This window comes from Oncorhynchus kisutch, linkage group LG24 (genome assembly GCF_002021735.2).
Source record: "Oncorhynchus kisutch isolate 150728-3 linkage group LG24, Okis_V2, whole genome shotgun sequence".
Classification (NCBI taxonomy): domain Eukaryota; kingdom Metazoa; phylum Chordata; class Actinopteri; order Salmoniformes; family Salmonidae; genus Oncorhynchus; species Oncorhynchus kisutch.
Window position 1 is genome coordinate 32,993,135 of NC_034197.2, and position 22,500 is coordinate 33,015,634.

Consider the following 22,500-nt stretch of genomic DNA (forward strand, 5'->3'; position numbering starts at 1 on the left):
GGGGGGAGTGGTGATAAAGAGAGGAGAAGAAGAGATGAGAGGAGAGAAGAAGGGGAGAGTGGTGATAAAGAGAGGAGAAGATGAGATGAGGGAGAGAAGCAGGGGGGAGTGGTGATAAAAGAGAGGAGAAGATGAGATGAGAGGAGAAGAAGGGGGAGTGGTGATAAAGAGAGGATAAGATGAGATGAGAGGAGAAGAATTGGGAGTGGTGATAAAGAGAGGAGAAGAAGAGATGAGAGGAGAGGAGATGAAAGGAGAGGAGAAGAAGACATGAGAGGAGAAGATGGGGGAGTGGTGATAAAGAGAGGAGAAGATGAGATGAGAGGAGAAGAAGGGGGGTGGTGTAATAAGAGAGGAGAAGAAGAGATGAGAGGAGAAGAAGGGGGAGTGGTGATAAAGAGAGGAGAAGAAGAGATGAGAGGAGAAGAAGGGGAGTGGTGATAAAGAGAGGAGAAGATGAGATGAGAGGAGAAGAAGGGGGAGTGGTGATAAAGGGAGGAGAAGAAGAGAGGAGAAGAAGAGATGAGAGGAAGAAGAAGGGGAGTGGTGATAAAGAGAGGAGAAGAAGAGATGAGAGGAGAAGAAGGGGAGTGGTGATAAAGAGAGGAGAAGAAGAGATGAGAGGAGGAGAAGAAGAGAAGAGAGGAGAAGAAGGGGGAATGGTGATAAAGAGAGGAGAAGATGAGATGAGAGGAGAAGAAGGGGGAGTGGTGATAAAGAGAGGAGAAGAAGAGAAGAGAGAGACGAAGGGGGAGTGGTGATAAAGAGAGGAGCAGATGAGATGAGAGGAGAAGAAGAGAAGAGAGGAGAAGAAGGGGAAGTGGTGATAAAGAGAGGAGAAGATGAGATGAGAGGAGAAGAAGGGGAGTGGTGATAAAGAGAGGAGAAGATGAGATGAGAGGAGAAGAAGGGGGAGTGGTGATAAGAGAGGAGAAGAAGAGATGAGAGGAGAAGAAGAGAAGAGAGGAGAAGAAGGGGGAATGGTGATAAAGAGAGGAGAAGAAAGAGATGAAGGAGAAGAAGAGAGGAGAGGAGAGGAGAGGAGAGGAGCGGAGAGGAGAGGAGAGGAGAGGAGAGGAGAGGAGAGGAGAGGAGAGGAGAGGAGAGGAGAGGAGAGGAGAGGAGAGGAGAGGAGAGGAGAGGAGAGGAGTAGGAGAGGAGAGAGAGGAGAGGAGAGGAGAGGAGAGTGGTGATACAGAGAGGAGAAGATGAGATGAGAGGAGAAGAAGGGGGAGTGGTGATAAAGAGAGGAGAAGATGAGATGAGAGGGAGAAGAAGGGGGAGTGGTGATAAGAGAGGATAAGATGAGATGAGAGGAGAAGAATTGGGAGTGGTTGATAAAGAGAGGAGAAGATGAGATGACGAGGAGAAGAAGAGATGAGAGGAGAGGAGATGAAAGGAGAGGAGAAGAAGACATTGAGAGGAGAAGAAGGGGGAGTGGTGATAAAGAGAGGAGAAGATGAGATGAGAGGAGAAGAAGGGGGAGTGGTGATAAAGAGAGGAGAAGAAGAGATGAGAGGAGAAGAAGGGGGAGTGGTGATAAAGAGAGGAGAAGAAGAGATGAGAGGAGAAGAAGGGGAGTGGTGATAAAGAGAGGAGAAGATGAGATGAGAGGAGAAGAAGGGGGAGTGGTGATAAAGGGAGGAGAAGAAGAGAGGAGAAGAAGAGATGAGAGGAGAAGAAGGGGAGTGGTGATAAAGAGAGGAGAAGAAGAGATGAAGAGGTGAAGAAGGGGAGTGGTGATAAAGAGAGGAGAAGAAGAGATGAGAGGAGAAGAAGAGAAGAGAGGAGAAGAAGGGGAGGAATGGTGATAAAGAGAGGAGAAAGATGAGATGAGAGGAGAAGAAGGGGGGAGTGGTGATAAAGAGAGGAGAAGAAGAGAAGAGAGGAGACGAAGGGGGAGTGGTGATAAGAGAGGAGCAGATGAGATGAGAGGAGAAGAAGAGAAGAGAGGAGAAGAAGGGAGTGGTGATAAAGAGAGGAGAAGATGAGATGAGAGGAGAAGAAGGGAGTGGTGATAAAGAGAGGAGAAGATGAGATGAGATGAGAGGAGAAGAAGGGGGAGTGGTGATAAAGAGAGGAGAAGAAGAGATGAGAGGAGAAGAAGAGAAGAGAGGAGAAGAAGGGGGAATGGTGATAAAGAGAGGAGAAGAAGAGATGAAAGGAGAAGAAGAGAGGAGAGGAGAGGAGAGGAGAGGAGAGGAGAGGAGAGGAGAGGAGAGGAGAGGAGAGGAGAGGAGAGGAGAGGAGAGGAGAGGAGAGGAGAGGAGAGGAGAGGAGAGGAGAGGAGAGGAGAGGAGAGGAGAGGAGAGGAGAAGATGAGATGAGAGGAGAAGAAGGGGGAGTGGTGATAAAGAGAGGAGAAGATGAGATGAGAGGAGGAGAAGAAGGGGGAGTGGTGATAAAGAGAGGAGAAGATGAGATGAGAGGAAGAAGAAGGGGGAAGTGGTGATAAAGAGAGGAGAAGATGAGATGAGAGGAGAAGAATTGGGTAGTGGTGATAAAGAGAGGAGAAGATGAGATAAGAAGAAGAAGAGATGAGAGGAGAGGAGATGAAAGGAGAGGAGAAGAAGAGATGAGAGGAGAAGAAGGGGAGTGGTGATAAAGAGAGGAGAAGATGAGATGAGAGGAGAAGAAGGGGGGAGTGGTGATAAAGAGAGGAGAAGAAGAGATGAGAGGAGAAGAGGGGGGAGTGGTGATAAAGAGAGGAGAAGAAGAGATGAGAGGAGAAGAAGGGGGAGTAGTGATAAAGAGAGGAGAAGATGAGATGAGAGGAGAAGAAGGGGGAGTGGTGATAAAGAGAGGATAAGATGAGATGAGAGGAGAAGAATTGGGAGTGGTGATAAAGAGAGGAGAAGATGAGATGAGAGGAGAAGAAGAGATGAGAGGAGAGGAGATGAAAGGAGAGGAGAAGAAGACATGAGAGGAGAAGAAGGGGAGTGGTGATAAAGAGAGGAGAAGATGAGATGAGAGGAGAAGAAGGGGGAGTGGTGATAAAGAGAGGAGAAGAAGAGATGAGAGGAGAAGAAGGGGGAGTGGTGATAAAGAGAGGAGAAGAAGAGATGAGAGGAGAAGAAGGGGAGTGGTGATAAAGAGAGGAGAAGATGAGATGAGAGGAGAAGAAGGGGGAGTGGTGATAAAGGGAGGAGAAGAAGAGAGGAGAAGAAGAGATGAGAGGAGAAGAAGGGGAGTGGTGATAAAGAGAGGAGAAGAAGAGATGAGGAGGAGAAGAAGGGGAGTGGTGATAAAGAGAGGAGAATAAGAGATGAGAGGAGAAGAAGAGAAGAGAGGAGATGAAGGGGGGAATGGTGATAAAGAGAGGAGAAGATGAGATGAGAGGAGAAGAAGGGGGAGTGGTGATAAAGAGAGGAGAAGAAGAGAAGAGAGGAGACGAAGGGGGAGTGGTGATAAAGAGAGGAGCAGATGAGATGAGAGGAGAAGCAGTGAAGAGAGGAGAAGAAGGGGAGTGGTGATAAAGAGAGGAGAAGATGAGATGAGAGGAGAAGAAGGGGAGTGGTGATAAAGAGAGGAGAAGATGAGATGAGAGGAGAAGAAGGGGGAGTGAGTGGTGATAAAGAGAGGAGAAGAAGAGATGAGAGGAGAAGAAGAGAAGAGAGGAGAAGAAGGGGGAATGGTGATAAAGAGAGGAGAAGAAGAGATGAAAGGAGAAGAAGAGAAGAGAGGAGAAGAAGGGGGAATGGTGATAAAGAGAGGAGAAGAAGAGATGAGAGGAGAAGAAGAGAAGAGAGGAGAAGAAGGGGGAATGGTGATAAAGAGAGGAGAAGAAGAGATGAGAGGAGAAAGAAGAGAAGAGAGGAGAAGAAGGGGGAATGGTGATTAAAGAGAGGAGAAGAAGAGATGAGAGGAGAAGAAGAGAAGAGAGGAGAAGAAGGGGGAATGATGATAAAGAGAGGAGAAGATGAGATGAGAGGAGAAGAAGGGGAAGTGGTGATAAAGAGAGGAGAAGATGAGATGAGAGGAGAAGAAGGGGGAGTGGTGATAAGAGAGGAGAAGAAGAGAGGAGAAGAAGAGATGAAGAGGAGAAGAAGAGAAGAGAGGAGAAGAAGGGGGGAGTGGTGATAAAGAGAGGAGAAGAAGAGATAAGAAGAGAAGAGAGGAGAAGAAGAGAAGAGAGGAGAAGAAGGGGGAATGGTGATAAAGAGAGGAGAAGAAGAGAGGAGAGGAGAAGAAGAGTGAAGAAGAGTGAAGAAGAGAGGAGAGGAGAGCAGAGGAGAGGAGAGGAGAAAAAGGGGAGTGGTGATAAAGAGAGGAGAGGAGGAGAAGAAGAGGAGAGGAGAAGAAGAGATGAGAGGCGAAGAAGGGGGAGTGGTGATAAAGAGAGGAGAGGAGGAGAAGAGAGGAGAGGAGAGGAGAAGAAGAGATGAGAGGAGAAGAAGGGGAGTGGTGATAAAGAGAGGAGAGGAGATAAAAGAGGTGATTAAGGTACATGAGGTTGGCAGGGTGCTCTGGGTTTCAAGGCGATTCATTTCAAGCAAATTCAGCTTTGAATTATATTTAAATCCCATCTCTGTATATCCTCAACTCCATTGTAGAAGCCTATCACGCAAACTAAGTGTATGTTACAACAGAAAGGGCTCACTTCCTCTACAGGATGTATTGATGTCAGTGTATCTGATTAGTAACTAACTGTACGTTAATATATGTATGTTACTATATGTATGTTAGAATGTGTCTGTTACTATGTGTATGTTACTATATGTATGTTACTATATGTATGTTACTATATGCATGTTACTATATGTATGTTACCATATGTATGTTACTATATGTATGTTAGAATGTGTCTGTTACTATATGTATGTTAGAATGTGTATGTTACTATATGTATGTTACTATATGTATGTTACTATATGTATGTTAGAATGTGTATGTTACTATATGTATGTTAGAATGTGTCTGTTACTATATGTATGTTAGAATGTGTCTGTTACTATATGTATGTTAGAATGTGTATGTTACTATATGTATGTTACTATATGTATGTTGCTATATGTATGTCAGAATGTGTATGTTACTATATGTATGTTACTATATGTATGTTACTATATGTATGTTAGAATGTGTATGTTACTATGTGTATGTTACTATATGTATGATACTATATGTATGTTAGAATGTGTATGTTACTATATGTATGTTACTATATGTATGTTACTATATGTATGTTACTATATGTATGTTAGAATGTGTATGTTACTATGTGTATGTTAGAATGTGTATGTTACTATATGTATGTTACTATATGTATGTTAGACTGTGTATGTTACTATATGTATGTTACTATGTGTATGTTACCATATGTATGTTACTATATGTATGTTACTATATGTATGTTACTATGTGTATGTTACCATATGTATGTTACTATATGTATGTTACTACATGTATGTTACCATATGTATGTTACTATATGTATGTTACTATATGTATGTACTATATGTATGTTAGAATGTGTCTGTTACTATATGTATGTTACCATATGTATGTTACTATATGTATGTTACTATATGTATGTTAGACTGTGTATGTTAGAATGTGTATGTTACTATATGTATGTTAGACTGTGTATGTTACTATATGTATGTTACCATATGTATGTTACTATATGTATGTTAGAATGTGTATGTTACTATATGTATGTTAGACTGTGTATGTTACTATATGTATGTTAGAATGTGTATGTTACCATATGTATGTTACTATATGTATGTTAGAATGTGTCTGTTACTATATGTATGTTAGAATGTGTATGTTACCATATGTATGTTACTATATGTATGTTAGACTGTGTATGTACTATGTGTATGTTACTATATGTATGTTACTATATGTATGTTAGACTGTGTATGTTACTATGTGTATGTTACTATATGTATGTTACTATATGTATGTTACTATGTGTATGTTACTATATGTATGTTACTATATGTATGTTACTATGTGTATGTTACTATATGTATGTTAGAATGTGTATGTTACTATATGTATGTTAGACTGTGTATGTTACTATATGTATGTTAGACTGTGTATGTTACTATATGTATGTTACTATATGTATGTTAGACTGTGTATGTTACTATATGTATGTTACTATATGTATGTTAGTATATGTATGTTAGAATGTGTATGTTACTATTTGTATGTTACTATGTGTATGTTACTATATGTATGTTAGAATGTGTATGTTACTATATGTATGTTAGACTGTGTATGTTACTATATGTATGTTAGACTGTGTATGTTACTATATGTATGTTACTATATGTATGTTAGACTGTGTATGTTACTATATGTATGTTACTATATGTATGTTAGTATATGTATGTTAGAATGTGTATGTTACTATTTGTATGTTACTATGTGTATGTTACTATATGTATGTTAGAATGTGTATGTTACTATATCTATGTTACTATATGTATGTTAGAATGTGTATGTTACTATATCTATGTTAGAATGTGTATGTTACTATATCTATGTTACTATATGTATGTTAGAATGTGTATGTTACTATATGTATGTTACTATATCTATGTTACTATATGTATGTTAGAATGTGTATGTTACTATATGTATGTTACTATGTGTATGTTACTATATGTATGTTAGAATGTGTATGTTACTATATCTATGTTACTATATGTATGTTAGAATGTGTATGTTACTATATGTATGTTAGAATGTGTATGTTACTATATCTATGTTACTATGTGTATGTTACTATATGTATGTTACTATATGTATGTTACTATGTGTATGTTACTATATGTATGTTAGACTGTGTATGTTACTATATGTATGAAACTATATGTATGTTAGACTGTGTATGTTACTATATGTATGTTACTATATGTATGTTAGTATATGTATGTTAGAATGTGTATGTTACTATTTGTATGTTACTATGTGTATGTTACTATATGTATGTTAGACTGTGTATGTTACTATATGTATGTTAGAATGTGTATGTTACTATATGTATGTTTCTATATGTATGTTACTATATGTATGTTACCATATGTATGTTACTATATGTATGTTAGACTGTGTATGTTACTATATGTATGTTAGACTGTGTATGTTACTATATGTATGTTAGACTGTGTATGTTACTATGTGTATGTTAGACTGTGTATGTTACTATATGTATGTTAGACTGTGTATGTTACTATGTGTATGTTACTATATGTATGTTAATATATGTATGTTACTATATGTATGTTAGACTGTGTATGTTACTATATGTATGTTAGACTGTGTATGTTACTATGTGTATGTTAGACTGTGTATGTTACTATATGTATGTTAGACTGTGTATGTTACTATATGTATGTTAGACTGTGTATGTTACTATGTGTATGTTACTATATGTATGTTAATATATGTATGTTACTATATGTATGTTACTATATGTATGTTACTATGTGTATGTTAGACTGTGTATGTTACTATATGTATGTTACTATATGTATGTTAACCATATGTATGTTACTATATGTACGTTAGAATGTGTATGTTACTATATGTATGTTACTATATGTATGTTACTATGTGTATGTTACCATATGTATGTTACTATATGTATGTTAGACTGTGTATGTTACTATATGTATGTTAGACTGTGTATGTTACTATGTGTATGTTACTATATGTATGTTAATATATGTATGTTAGACTGTGTATGTTACTATATGTATGTTACTATATGTATGTTAGAATGTGTATGTTACTATGTGTATGTTACTATATGTATCTTACTGTATGTATGTTACTATATGTATGTTACTATATGTATGTTACTATATGTATGTTACTATATGTATGTTACTATATGTATGTTAGAATGTGTATGTTACTATATGTATGTTACTATATGTATGTTAGAATGTGTATGTTACTATATGTATGTTACTATATGTATGTTACCATATGTATGTTACTATATGTATGTTAGAATGTGTATGTTAATATATGTATGTTACTATGTGTATGTTAGAATGTGTATGTTACTATATGTATGTTACTATATGTATGTTAGAATGTGTATGTTACTATGTGTATGTTACTATATGTATGTTACTACATGTATGTTACTATATGTATGTTTCTATATGTATGTTAGAATGTGTATGTTACTATATGTATGTTACTATATGTATGTTACTATATGTATGTTAGAATGTGTATGTTAATATATGTATGTTACTATGTGTATGTTAGAATGTGTATGTTGCTATATGTATGTTAGAATGTGTATGTTAGAATGTGTATGTTACTATATGTATGTTACCATATGTATGTTACTATATGTATGTTAGAATGTGTATGTTAATATATGTATGTTACTATGTGTATGTTAGAATGTGTATGTTACTATATGTATGTTACTATATGTATGTTAGAATGTGTATGTTACTATGTGTATGTTACTATATGTATGTTACTACATGTATGTTACTATATGTATGTTTCTATATGTATGTTAGAATGTGTATGTTACTATATGTATGTTACTATATGTATGTTACTATATGTATGTTAGAATGTGTATGTTAATATATGTATGTTACTATGTGTATGTTAGAATGTGTATGTTGCTATATGTATGTTAGAATGTGTATGTTACTATGTGTATGTTACTATATGTATGTTACTACATGTATGTTACTATATGTATGTTTCTATATGTATGTTAGAATGTGTATGTTACTATATGTATGTTACTATATGTATGTTAGAATGTGTATGTTACTATATGTATGTTACTATATGTATGTTACTATATGTATGTTACTATATGTATGTTACTATATGTATGTTAGAATGTGTATGTCACTATATGTATGTTACTATATGTATGTTACTATATGTATGTTAGAATGTGTATGTTACTATATGTATGTTACTATGTGTATGTTAGAATGTGTATGTTACTATATGTATGTTACTATATGTATGTTAGAATGTGTATGTTACTATGTGTATGTTACTATATGTATGTTACTACATGTATGTTACTATATGTATGTTTCTATATGTATGTTAGAATGTGTATGTTACTATATGTATGTTACTATATGTATGTTACTATATGTATGTTAGAATGTGTATGTTAATATATGTATGTTACTATGTGTATGTTAGAATGTGTATGTTGCTATATGTATGTTAGAATGTGTATGTTACTATGTGTATGTTACTATATGTATGTTACTACATGTATGTTACTATATGTATGTTTCTATATGTATGTTAGAATGTGTATGTTACTATATGTATGTTACTATATGTATGTTAGAATGTGTATGTTACTATATGTATGTTACTATATGTATGTTACTATATGTATGTTACTATATGTATGTTACTATATGTATGTTACTATATGTATGTTAGAATGTGTATGTCACTATATGTATGTTACTATATGTATGTTACTATATGTATGTTAGAATGTGTATGTTACTATATGTATGTTACTATATGTATGTTAGAATGTGTATGTTACTATATGTATGTTACTATATGTATGTTAGAATGTGTATGTCACTATATGTATGTTACTATATGTATGTTACTATATGTATGTTAGAATGTGTATGTCACTATATGTATGTTACTATATGTATGTTACTATATGTATGTTACTATATGTATGTTACTATATGTATGTTAGAATGTGTATGTCACTATATGTATGTTACTATATGTATGTTACTATATGTATGTTAGAATGTGTATGTTACTATATGTATGTTAGAATGTGTATGTTACTATATGTATGTTACAATGTGTATGTTACTATATGTATGTTACTATATGTATGTTACTATGTGTATGTTAGACTGTGTATGTTACAATGTGTATGTTACTATGTGTATGTTACACTATGTATGTTAGAATGTGTATGTTACTATATGTATGTTACTCTATGTATGATACTATATGTATGTTAGAATGTGTATGTTACTATATGTATGTTAGAATGTGTATGTTACTATATGTATGTTAGAATGTGTATGTTACTATGTGTATGTTAGAATGTGTATGTTACTATGTGTATGTTAGAATGTGTATGTTACTATGTGTATGTTAGAATGTGTATGCATTCAGTGTATCTGAAAGTAACTGATGATGGCTCCTCCCCACCTCTCCATGGTCACCGTGGAAACAGGGATCAAATGGAGACCAGATGAACATGGTGTCATTGCTTTCGACTGTCGCAACCGCAAATGGTGAGTGCAGCTTCCTCCCACCACTGCCATTGGACAAGTACACATGTTCTGATCCCACTGAGACTGTGAGTGTGTCTGTCACTCTGAGACTCTTCTGATGTCTCTGTGTGTGTGTGTGTGTGTGTGTGTGTGTGTGTGTGTGTGTGTGTGTGTGTGTGTGTGTGTGTGTGTGTGTGTGTGTGTGTGTGTCTGTCACTCTGAGACTCTTCTGATGTCTCTCTGTGTGTGTGTGTGTGTGTGTGTCCTTGCAAGTGTGTGTGCATGCCAATGTGTGTGTGTGTGTGTGTGTGTGTGTGTGCGTGTGTGTGCGTGCGTAGGTACATCCAGGCAGCCACATCTCCTAAGGATGTAGTGATCTTGGTGGATGTGAGTGGCAGTATGAAGGGCCTGAGGCTGACCATTGCCAGACAGACCGTCTCTTCCATACTGGACACACTGGGGGACGACGACTTCTTCAATGTCATTGCTGTGAGTCGTGTGTGTGTGTGTGTAGATTCATACTCACATTAGTAGGAGTCTATAACAGTCCATGTTACAAACTCTCTCACACACACACAGATGAGTGCTCGCATGAGCACACACACGCACGCACACACGCACGCACGCACGCACGCACGCACGCACGCACGCACGCACGCACGCACACACACACACACACACACACACACACACACACACACACACACACACACACACACACACACACACACACACACACACACACACACACACACACACACACACACACACCATTCTCCTGAGATCAGAGGAAATACTGGAATGAAGCAGCTCTTTCCCCTGTCATGCTCTCGGATTTGAATTGCAAAATAGGACGTTGTGATTGGAACCTGCCCCCGGCTCTGAAATCATTGTTATCATATCTTAGTTGCATGATTTTTCATCAGTTATGTGTGTGTGTATGCGTGGATGCGTGTGCACGTGCATGAATATTTACGTGCGTGCATGTTTTCATTGCTAAGTCTGAGGATATTCTACATCAGACTTTGCCAGACTTCTGTCTGATTCATACCAACAGCAAAGTCTTTGTTAGTTTTGGGATTTCATTTGATGTCATAATCATATTAGCTGACTGAAATGTCCCCCTGTCAGCTGAGGTTGTGGGACAGTCAAGTAGAAACATCATGTTTAACTCCGTAATATTCATCACAGACAGTTTGATGGTGTTTGTGTGATGATGAAGGTAGACATTGTCATATTCGAGACAATAATACATTTTATGAGCACAGGGATAAAATGTTGCATGTGCACACACACACGTGCGCACAAGCACACATACACGCACAGATCAGAATGAAACATGGGGCTTGAGAGAAAGACACATCCTTCTCTTGTTGACTTTGAAGTCTAATTTGTAGTCATGCATTAAATGATGAGTATTATCAGAGAGCGGCAGGCAGTGTGCGTGTGTGTGTGTGTGCATTTGTGTGTGTGCGTGTGGTGCTTTACTGGGGAATCAGAAATATTGCGTTGCACAGAGCTAGGAGCGGTGTATTAAACAAAGTGAATTATTATTATCAGGGATAGAGGGATAGGACATAAACTCAGCAAAAAAGGAAATGTCCCTTTTTCAGGACCCTGTCTTTCAAAGATAATTCGTAAAAATCCAAGGAAATCCAACACTGTTTCCCATGCTGTTCAATGAACCATTAACAAGTAATGAACATGCACCTGTGGAACGGTCATTAAGACACTAACAGCTTACAGACGGTAGGCAATTAAGGTCACAGTTATGAAAACTTCAGACACTAAAGAGGCCGTACTACTGACTCTGGAAAACACCAAAAGAAAGATGCCCAGCGTCCCTGCTCATCTGCGTGAACGTGCCTTAGGCATGCTGCAAGGAGGCATGAGGACTGCAGATGTGGACATGGCAATAAATTGCAATGTCCGTACTGTGAGATGCATAAGACAGCGCTACAGGGAGACAGGACGGACAACTGATTGTCCTCGCAGTGGCAGACCACGTGTAACAACACCTGCACAGGATCAGTACATCCGAACATCACACCTGCGGGACAGGTACTTGATGGCAACAACAACTGCCCGAGTTACACCAGGAACGCACAATCCCTCCATCAGTGCTCAGACTGTCCGTAATAGGCTGAGAGAGGCTGGACTGAGAGCTTGTAGGCCTGTTGTAAGGCAGGTCCTCACCAGACATCACCGGCAACAACGTTGCCTATGGGCACAAACCCACTGTCGCTGGATCAGACAGGACTGGCAAAAAGTGCTCTTCACTGACGAATCGCAGTTTTGTCTCACCAGGGGTGATAGTCGGATTCTCGTTTATCGTCAAAGGAATGAGCGTTACACCGAGGCCTGTACTCTGGAGCGGGATCGATTTGGAGGTAGAGGGTCTGTCATGGTCTGTGGCGGTGTGTCACAGCATCATCGGACTGAGCTTGTTGTCATTGCAGGCAATCTCAACGCTGTGCGTTACAGGGAAGACATCCTCATCCCTCATGTGGTACCCTTCCTGCAGGCTCATCATGACATGACCCTCCTGCATGACAATGCCACTAGCCATACTGCTTGGTCTGTGCATGATTTCCTGCAAGACAGAAATGTCAGTGTTCTGCCATGGCCAGCGAAGTGCCCGGATCTCAATCCCATTGAGCACGTCTGGGACCTGTTGGATCGGAGGGTGAGGGCTAGGGCCATTCCCCCCAGAAATGTCTGGGAACTTGCAGGTGCCTTGGTGGAAGAGTGGGGTAACATCTCTGGCAAATCTGGTGCAGGTGGTGGCCACACCAGATACTGACTATCACTTTTGATTTTAAACCCCCTTTGTTCAGGGACACATTATTACATTTCTGTTAGTCACAAGTCTATGGAACTTGTTCATTTTATGTCTCAGTTGTTGAATCTTGTAATGTTCTGTTATGCACACCTCTTGGAGGAGGGAACACAACACTCTACACTCAACTCCCCATGGAGTGAAAGAGGTATGTGATTGTAGGTGCGGGTAAGGATGACAGAGGCAGAGAATATTACCATTTACTGGGAATTTATTTCCAGGTACTTTTGTCTCTACCCTGTAATATGACATGCGAGCTACAATACATTTCAGGGGACCAGGGTAAAGCATCAGTAATGATTACTGACTGCGCCGCCCCGGTGTCTCGTAAGATTTTTATGGGCTTTTGATCAACTTGTTCTCCAGTTAAGGAAACACAACCAGCAGAGATAAACGGAGCACAGATAGGATCCGGTTTCCCAAATGCTGAATCAATAACTTGGTCCCACGGATGAGCCAAAGACTGGACTAAACCCACGCTTTTCAAATTTGGGGATGGTGACAGGGACTGTTTCAGTTTATTTTTCAAAACCGGGAAGTCCGCAATCACGTGACCCTTTTGGTGACAGTAAAAACATTCACAGATCTTGTGCGAAGTCTTAGGGTCATCGGAGGAAAGGCGACCTGAACGAGCCACTGATGACGTAAATGTTCGGCCTTCAAAACGAGGCGCACCATAGACAGTCTTGTGTCAAAGCATACTCATCTGCCAACACTGCCGCCTGGACCAATGTCGCCACTTTCTGTTTATTTAAATGAACTACAATTCTATCAGGGAGGTTGCTTTTAAAATCCTCCAACAGCATCAACTCCCGAATATTAGCTTTGCTGGCTGAACACCAGCAATTAAACATAGACTCTTTGTCCCTAGCAAACTCAACAAAAGTACAGTGAGAGGGTTTTTTGTGGTTCCTGAAGCTCTGCCTGTAAGCTTCAGGCACCAACTCATAATGCCGCAACACGGTAGCTTTAACTGTAGTGTAAACTGTCTTCCAGGGAGAGAGGAGCTACTACTTCCGGGGCTTTCGCAGACAAATTATATTGCAACAGGAGCAGCCAAACCTCGAGTGGCCAATGCAGTGCAGTGGCCACTCGCTCAAATGCAGAGAAATAGGAATCAACTTCCGACTCCCGGAACTGAGAACTCAAAGATATGGTTTTCTGCAGAAATTAAGCTGGAGGTGATCACTGAGAACTCGATGAGCTGGTTTACTGCAGTAATGGAGTTGGTCGGTAATCACCCCTGGAGGTGATCACTGAGAACTCAACCAGCTGGTTGGTAATCACCCCTGGAGGTGATCACTGAGAACTCAATCAGCTGGTCGGTAACCTCCCCTGGAGGTGATCACTGAGAACTCGATGAGCTGGTCGGTAATCTCCCCTGGAGGTGATCACTGAGAACTCAACCAGCTGGTTGGTAATCTCCCCTGGAGGTGATCACTGAGAACTCAGCCAGCTGGTTGGTAATCTCCCCTGGAGGTGATCACTGAGAACTCAACCAGCTGGTTGGTAATCTCCCCTGGAGGTGATCACTGAGAACTCAGCCAGCTGGTTGGTAATCTCCCCTGGAGGTGATCACTGAGAACTCAACCAGCTGGTTGGTAATCTCCCCTGGAGGTGATCACTGAGAACTCAAACAGCTATAACAAAGTCCATCCTCCTTCAGTCTACATAACACATAACACAGAATTATGGAATGGGTCACAAGGTTAACATTTGTATGAAAGATAGTATCTGACAGTATCTGCTGTTCAAACAGTTTTCATTGTGTAGAGACCAGTGTCGATCCCCCCAACTCCATGCTGGAGCCATGTCTCCCTGGTACAGTATAGAACAGAAGCATTAACTCATGCTCTGGAATGTGGTATCTACAAAGACATCATACATTTCCTGTCAATGTTATCTCCCAGAGGCCCACTTTCAGTTCACACAGACACAATAGAGAGTTATAAGAACCTTCTATTCTGTTGCATAAAACAACCGTTTGATGCAATAAAAGTATTATAACAAATCTTGTAATTTCCACCACAACAGGCAATGAAAGGAGGCTATATACAGGGGGTACCAGTACAGAGTCAATGTGAGGAGGCTATATACAGGGGGTACCAGTACAGAGTCAATGTGAGGAGGCTATGTACCAGTACAGAGTCAATGTGAGGAGGCTATATACAGGGGGTACCAGTACAGAGTCAATGTGAGGAGGCTATATACAGGGGGTACCAGTACAGAGTCAATGTGAGGAGGCTATATACAGGGGGTACCAGTACAGAGTCAATGTGAGGAGGCTATATACAGGGGGTACCAGTACAGCGTCAATGTGAGGAGGCTATATACAGGGGGTACCAGTACAGAGTCAATGTGAGGAGGCTATATACAGGGGGTACCAGTACAGAGTCAATGTGAGGAGGCTATGTACCAGTACAGAGTCAATGTGAGGAGGCTATATACAGGGGGTACCAGTACAGAGTCAATGTGAGGAGGCTATATACAGGGTGTACCAGTACAGAGTCAATGTGAGGAGGCTATATACAGGGGGTACCAGTACAGAGTCAATGTGAGGAGGCTATATACAGGGGGTACCAGTACAGAGTCAATGTGAGGAGGCTATATACAGGGTGTACCAGTACATAGTCAATGTGAGGAGGCTATATACAGGGGGTACCAGTACAGAGTCAATGTGAGGAGGCTATATACAGGGGGTACCAGTACAGAGTCAATGTGAGGAGGCTATATACAGGGGGTACCAGTACAGAGTCAATGTGAGGATGCTATATACAGGGTGTACCAGTACAGAGTCAATGTGAGGAGGCTATATACAGGGGGTACCAGTACAGAGTCAATGTGTGGAGGCACATTTACTCTACCAGGCACCGGTAGTCGAGGTAATTGAGGCGATATATATACATGTGGGAAGAGTTATTAAAGTGACTTATGCATAGTGGTTAGAGCGTTGGACAAGTAACCAAAAGGTTGCAAGATCAAATCCCTGAGTCGAAAAGGTAAGAGTCTTTCATTCTGCACCTGAACAAGGCAGTTAACCCACTGTTTCTAGGCCATCATTGAAAGTAAGAATTTGTTCTTAACTGACTTGCCTAGTAAAATAAATATTTAATAACAGAGAGTAGCAGCAGTGTAAAAGGTGTGGGGGGTAGCCATTTGATTAGATGTTCAGAAGCTGTTTAGAAGCCTCTTGGACCTAGACTTTGCGCTCCTGTACCGCTTGCCATGTGGTATCAGAGAGAACCGTCTATGATTAGGGTGGCTGGAGTCTTTGACAATTTTTAGGGCCTTCCTCTGACACCGTCTGGTATAGAGTTCCTGGATGGTAGGAAGCTTGGCACCAGTGATGTACTGGGCCGTACGCACTACCCTCTGTAGTGCCTTGTGGTCAGAGGCCTAGCAGTTGCCATACCAGGCTGTGATGCAACCAATGCTCTCGATGGTGCAGCTGTAGAACATTTTGAGGATCTGAGGACCCATACCAAATCGTTTCAGTCTCCTGAGGGGGAATAGGTTTTGTCATGTCCTCTTCACGACTATCTTGGTGTGTTTGGACCATGTTATATTGTTGGTGTTGTGGACACCAAGGAACTTGAAACTCTCAACCTGCTACACTACAGTTCCGTCGATGAGAATGAGGGCGTGCTTGGTCCTCATTTTCTTGTAGTTCACAATCATCTCCTTTGTCTTGATCACATTGAGGGAGAGGTTGTTGTCCTGGCACCACATGGCCAGGTCTCTGACCTCCTCCCTATATGATGTCTCGTCTTTGTCGGTGATCAGGCCTACCACTGTTGTGTCATCGACAAACTTAATGATGGTGTTGGAGTCGTGCCTGGCCATACAGTCATGAGTGAACAGCGAGTAAAGGAGGGGACTGAGCATGCACACCTAAGGGACCCCAGTGTTAAGGATCAATGTGCTGGATGTGTTGTTACCCACCCTTACCACCTGGGGTAGGCCAGTCAGGAAGTGCAGGATCCAGTTGCAGAGGGAGGTGATTTGTCCCAGGGTCCTTAGCTTAGTGATGAGCTTTGAGGGCACTATGGTGTTGAAAGCTGAGCTGTAGACAATGAATAGCATTCTCACATAGGTGTTCCTTTTGTCCAGGTGTGAAAGGGCAGTGTGGAGTGCAATAGAGATTGCATCATCTGTGGATCTCTTGGGGCGGTATGCAAATTGAGTGGGTCTAGGGTTTCTGCGATAAAGGTGTTGATGTGAGCCTTTCAAAGCACTCCATGACTACAGACACGAGTGCTACGGGTCGGTAGTCATTTAGGCAGGTTACCTTAGTGTTCTTGGACACAGGCACTATGGTGGTCTGCTTAAAACATGGTGGTATTACAGACTCAGATAGGGAGAGGTTGAAAACGTCAGTAAAGACACATTCCAGTTTGTCAGAGTATGCTCGGAGTGCACGTCCTGGTAATCCGTCTGGACCTGCGGCCTTGTGAATATTGACCTGTTTAAAGGTCTTACTCATATCGGCTGTGGAGTGCGTGATCACACAGTCGTCTGGAACAGCTGGTGCTCTCATGCATATTTCAGTGTTACTTGCCTTGAAGCAACATTAGAAGTAATTTAGCTTGTCTGGTAGGCTCGTGTCACTGGGCAGCTCTCAGCTCTCGGCCTTGCCACATCCGACGAGAGTCGGAGCCGGTGTAGTATGATTCGATTTTAGTCATGTATTGACGCTCGCCTGTTTGATGGTTCGTTGGAGGGCATAGCGGGATTTCTTATAAGCTTCTTGAAAGCGGCAGCTCTACCCCTTAGCTCACTGCTGATGTTGCCTGTAATCCATGGAATCTGATTGGGGTATGTACATATGTCACGTTCTGACCTTTATTTCCTTTGTTTTGTATTTATTTAGTATGGTCAGGGCGTGAGTTGGGTGGGCAGTCTATGTTTGTTTTTCTATCATTTGGGCATTTCTATGTTTCGGCCTAGTATGGTTCTCAATCAGAGGCAGGTGTCATTAGTTGTCTCTGATTGAGAATCATACTTAGGTAGCGTGGGTTTCACTGTGTGTTTGTGGGTGATTGTTCCTGTCTTGTGTTCTGTCCAGATGGGACTGTTTTAGGTTTGCTCACATTTGTTGTTTTTGTTAGTTATCTCATGTGTAGTTTCTTTATCAATTAAAGAATATGAATAACCACCACGCTGCGCTTTGGTCCGCCTCTCCTTCAGATGAAGAGAACCATTACAGAATCACCCACCAACCAAGGACCAAGCGGCGTGGTAACGGGCAACGGCAAAAGCAGCAGCAGGAGAAGCAACAGAGGCAGCAGCAGCAGGAGCAGCAGCAGTGGGAGAGGCTGCACTATTTGGAGAGATGGACTTGGGAGGAGATTCTAGACGGTAAAGGACCCTGGGCAGAGCCAGGAGAATATTTCCGCCCCAAGGCCGAGCTGGAGGCAGCAAAAGCAGAGAGGCGGCATTATGAGGAACTAGCACGGCAGAGCAGATGGAAGCCCGAGAGTTAGCCCCAAAAATTTCTTGGGGGGGGGCTCACAGGGCGTATGGCTATGCCAGGTAGGAGACCTGTGCAAACTCCCTGTGGTTACCGGGGGGCAAGAGAGACCGGGCAGGCACCGTGTTATGCGGTGGAGCGCACGGTGTCCCCAGTGCGGGTGCACAGCCCGGTGCGGTACATTCCAGCTCCGCGTATCGGCCGGGCTAGAGTGGGCATCGAGCCAAGTGCCATGAAGCCGGCTCTACGCATCTGGTCTCCAGTGCGTCTCCTTGGGCCGGCTTACATGGCACCAACCTTGCGCACGGTGTCCCCGGTTTGCCTGCATAGCCCAGTGCGGGCTATTCCACCTCGTCGCACTGGCAGGGCGACCGGGACCATTCAACCGGGTAAGGTTGGGCAGGCTCGGTGCTCAAGAGCTCCAGTGCGCCTGCACGGCCCGGTCTATCCGTCACCACCTCCACGCACCAGCCCTCCGGTGGCAGCCCCCCGCACCAGGCTGTCTCTCCAGCCCATCCTTACAGGGGCTCCCTCCTCTCCAGCGCTGCCGGAGCCTCCCGCCTGTCCGGCGCCGCTGCCGGAGCCTCCCGCCTGTCCGGCACCGCTGCCGGAGCCTCCCGCCTGTCCGGAGCCTCCTGCCTGTCCGGCGCCGCTGCCGGAGCCTCCCGCCTGTCCGGCGCCGCTGCCGGAGCCTCCCGCCTGTCCGGTGCCGCTGCCGGAGCCTCCCGCCTGTCCGGAGCCTCCCGCCTGTCCGGCGCCGCTGCCGGAGCCTCCCGCCTGTCCGGCGCCGCTGCCGGAGCTTCCCGCCTGTCCGGCGCCGCTGCCGGAGCCTCCCGCCTGTCCGGCGCCGCTGCCGGAGCTTCCCGCCTGTCCGGAGCCTCCCGCCTGTCCGGCGCCGCTGCCGGAGCCTCCCGCCTGTCCGGCGCCGCTGCCGGAGCTTCCCGCCTGTCCGGAGCCTCCCGCCTGTCCGGCGCCGCTGCCGGAGCTTCCCGCCTGTCCGGAGCTTCCCGCCTGTCCGGAGCTGCTGCCAGAGCCTCCCGCCTGTCCGGCGCCGCTGCCGGAGCCTCCCGCCTGTCCGGCGCCGCTGCCGGAGCTTCCCGCCTGTCCGGAGCTTCCCGCCTGTCCGGAGCTGCTGCCGGAGCCTCCCGCCTGTTCGGCGTCGCTGCCGGAGCCTCCCGCCTGTCCGGCGCCACTGCCGGAGCCTCCCGCCTGTCCGGCGCCGCTGCCGGAGCCTCCCGCCTGTCCGGAGCCTCCCGCCTGTCCGGCGCCGCTGCCGGAGCCTCCCGCCTGTCCGGAGCCTCCCGCCTGTCCGGCGCCGCTGCCGGAGCCTCCCGCCTGTCCGGCGCCGCTGCCGGAGCCTCCCGCCTGTCCGGAGCCTCCCGCCTGTCCGGCGTCGCTGCCGGAGCCTCCCGCCTGTCCGGCGCCACTGCCGGAGCCTCCCGCCTGTCCGGCGCCGCTGCCGGAGCCTCCCGCCTGTCCGGAGCCTCCCGCCTGTCCGGCGCCGCTGCCGGAGCCTCCCGCCTGTCCGGCGCCGCTGCCGGAGCCTCCCGCCTGTCCGGAGCCTCCCGCCTGTCCGGCGCCGCTGCCGGAGCCTCCCGCCTGTCCGGAGCCTCCCGCCTGTCCGGCGCCGCTGCCGGAGCCTCCCGCCTGTCCGGCGCCGCTGCCGGAGCCTCCCACCTGTCCGGAGCCTCCCGCCTGTCCGGCGCCGCTGCCGGAGCCTCCCGCCTGTCCGGCGCCTCTGCCGGAGCCTCCCGCCTGTCCGGCGCCGCTGCCGGAGCCTCCCGCCTGTCCGGCGCCGCTGCCGGAGCCTCCCGCCTGTCCGGCGCCGCTGCCGGAGTCTCCCGCCTGTCCTGCGCTGCTGCCGGAGTCTGAGGCGCCAGAGCCCCTCAGCCCAGAGGCGCCAGAGCTTCTGCCCCTCTGTCCAGAGCTTCTGCCCCTCTGTCCAGAGCATCCGCCCCTCTGTCCAGAGCTTCCGCCCCTCTGTCCCGAGCTGCCCCTCTGTCCAGTGGGGTCATTGAGAGGGGTGGCCATGGTTAGAAAGCCACGGAGGCGGACAATGAGGCGGACTAAGACAATGGTTAAGTGGGGTCCGCGTCCCGCGCCAGAGCCGCCACCGCGGACAGACGCCCACCCAGACCCTCCCCTATAGGTCAAGGTTTTGCGGCCGGAGCCCGCACCTTTGGGGGGGGGTACTGTCACGTTCTGACCTTTATTTCCTTTGTTTTGTATTTATTTAGTATGGTCAGGGCGTGAGTTGGGTGGGCAGTCTATGTTTGTTTTTCTATCATTTGGGTATTTCTATGTTTCGGCCTAGTATGGTTCTCAATCAGAGGCAGGTGTCATTAGTTGTCTCTGATTGAGAATCATACTTAGGTAGCCTGGGTTTCACTGTGTGTTTGTGGGTGATTGTTCCTGTCTTTGTGTTCTGTCCAGATGGGACTGTTTTAGGTTTGCTCACATTTGTTGTTTTTGTTAGTTATCTCATGTGTAGTTTCTTTATCAATTAAAGAATATGAATAACCACCACGCTGCGCTTTGGTCCGCCTCTCCTTCAGATGAAGAGAACCATTACAACATACAGTCACTGTGGGGACGACGTAATCAATGCACTTATTGATGAAGCCAGTGACTGATGTGGTGCACTCCTTAATGCCATCGGAAGAATTCTGGAACATATTCCAGTCTGTGCTAGCAAAACAGTCCTGTAGCTTAGCATCTGCTTCATCGGACCACTTTTTTATTGGCCGAGTCACTAATACTTCCTGATTTAATTTTTGCTTGTAAGCTGGAATCAGGAGGAAAGAATTATGGTCAGATTTGCCAAATGGAGAGTGAGGGAGAGCTTTGTATGTGTCTCTATGTGTGGAGTAAAGATGGTCTAGAGTTTTCTCCCTCTGGTTGCACATTTAAAATGCTGGTAGAAATGAGGTAAAACGGATTTAAGTTTCCCTGCATTAAAGTCCCCGACCTCTAGGATCGCCGCCTCTGGATGAGCTTTTTCCTGGTTGCTTATGGTGGAATACAGCTAATTTAGTGTGGTCCTAGTGCCAGCTTCAGTCTGTGGTGGTATGTAGGCAGCTACAAAAAAATACAGTTGAAAACTCTCTTGGTAGATAGTGTGGTCTACAGCTTATCATGAGATACTCTACCTCAGGCAAGCAAAACCTCGAGACTTCCTTAGATATCGTGCACCAGCTGTTGTTTACAAATATACATAGACCGTCACCCTTTGTCCTACCAGAGGCTGCTGTTCTATCCTGCCGATGCAGTGTGTAACCCGCCAGCTGTATGTTCATTAATTATATTATCGTTCAGCCACAACTCAATGAAACATAAGATATGACAGTTTTTAATGTACCGTTGGTAGGATATACTGTATGTGCTTTTAGCTCGTCCAATTTATTTTCCAGCGATTGTGGTTTGGCCAGTAGTACGGATGGCAAGGGCAGGTTAGCCACTTGTCGGCGGATCCTCACAAGGCACCCCGATCTCTTTCCGCAATATCTTTTCCGTCTCTTTCTCTTGCGAATGACGGGGATGAGGGCCTGGGTGTCTGGAGTACATCCCTCTCGTCCGACTCATTAAAGATAAATTATTCATCCAGTTCAAGGTGAGTTGTCGCTGTTCTGATTTCCAGGAGGTCTTTTCAATCATAAGAGACGGTAGCAGCAACATTATGTACAAAATAAGTTACAACCAATGTCAAAAGATGTATATAAATAGCATGGTTGGTTAATAAGAGAAATGGCAGCCATCCTCTCCGGCGCCATCTTCACACACACACACATACAGACATACACACACACACACATACACACATACACATACACATACAGATATACACACACACACACACACATACAGATATACACACACACACACACACATACAGACATACACACATACACACACACACACACACACATACACATACAGACATACACACACACACACAC

The 22,500-nt window shown here is 44.2% G+C and overlaps 1 protein-coding gene across 1 annotated transcript in view; it reads left to right on the forward strand.

The window, feature by feature from the left end:
* LOC109880355 (voltage-dependent calcium channel subunit alpha-2/delta-3) overlaps positions 1-22,500 on the forward strand; it is a 310,106-nt gene that overhangs the window by 115,833 nt on the left and 171,773 nt on the right. The window contains 2 exon segments of the mRNA XM_074933786.1: positions 10,196-10,256; positions 10,574-10,724. Coding sequence (XP_074789887.1) covers positions 10,196-10,256; positions 10,574-10,724 — 212 coding nt within the window.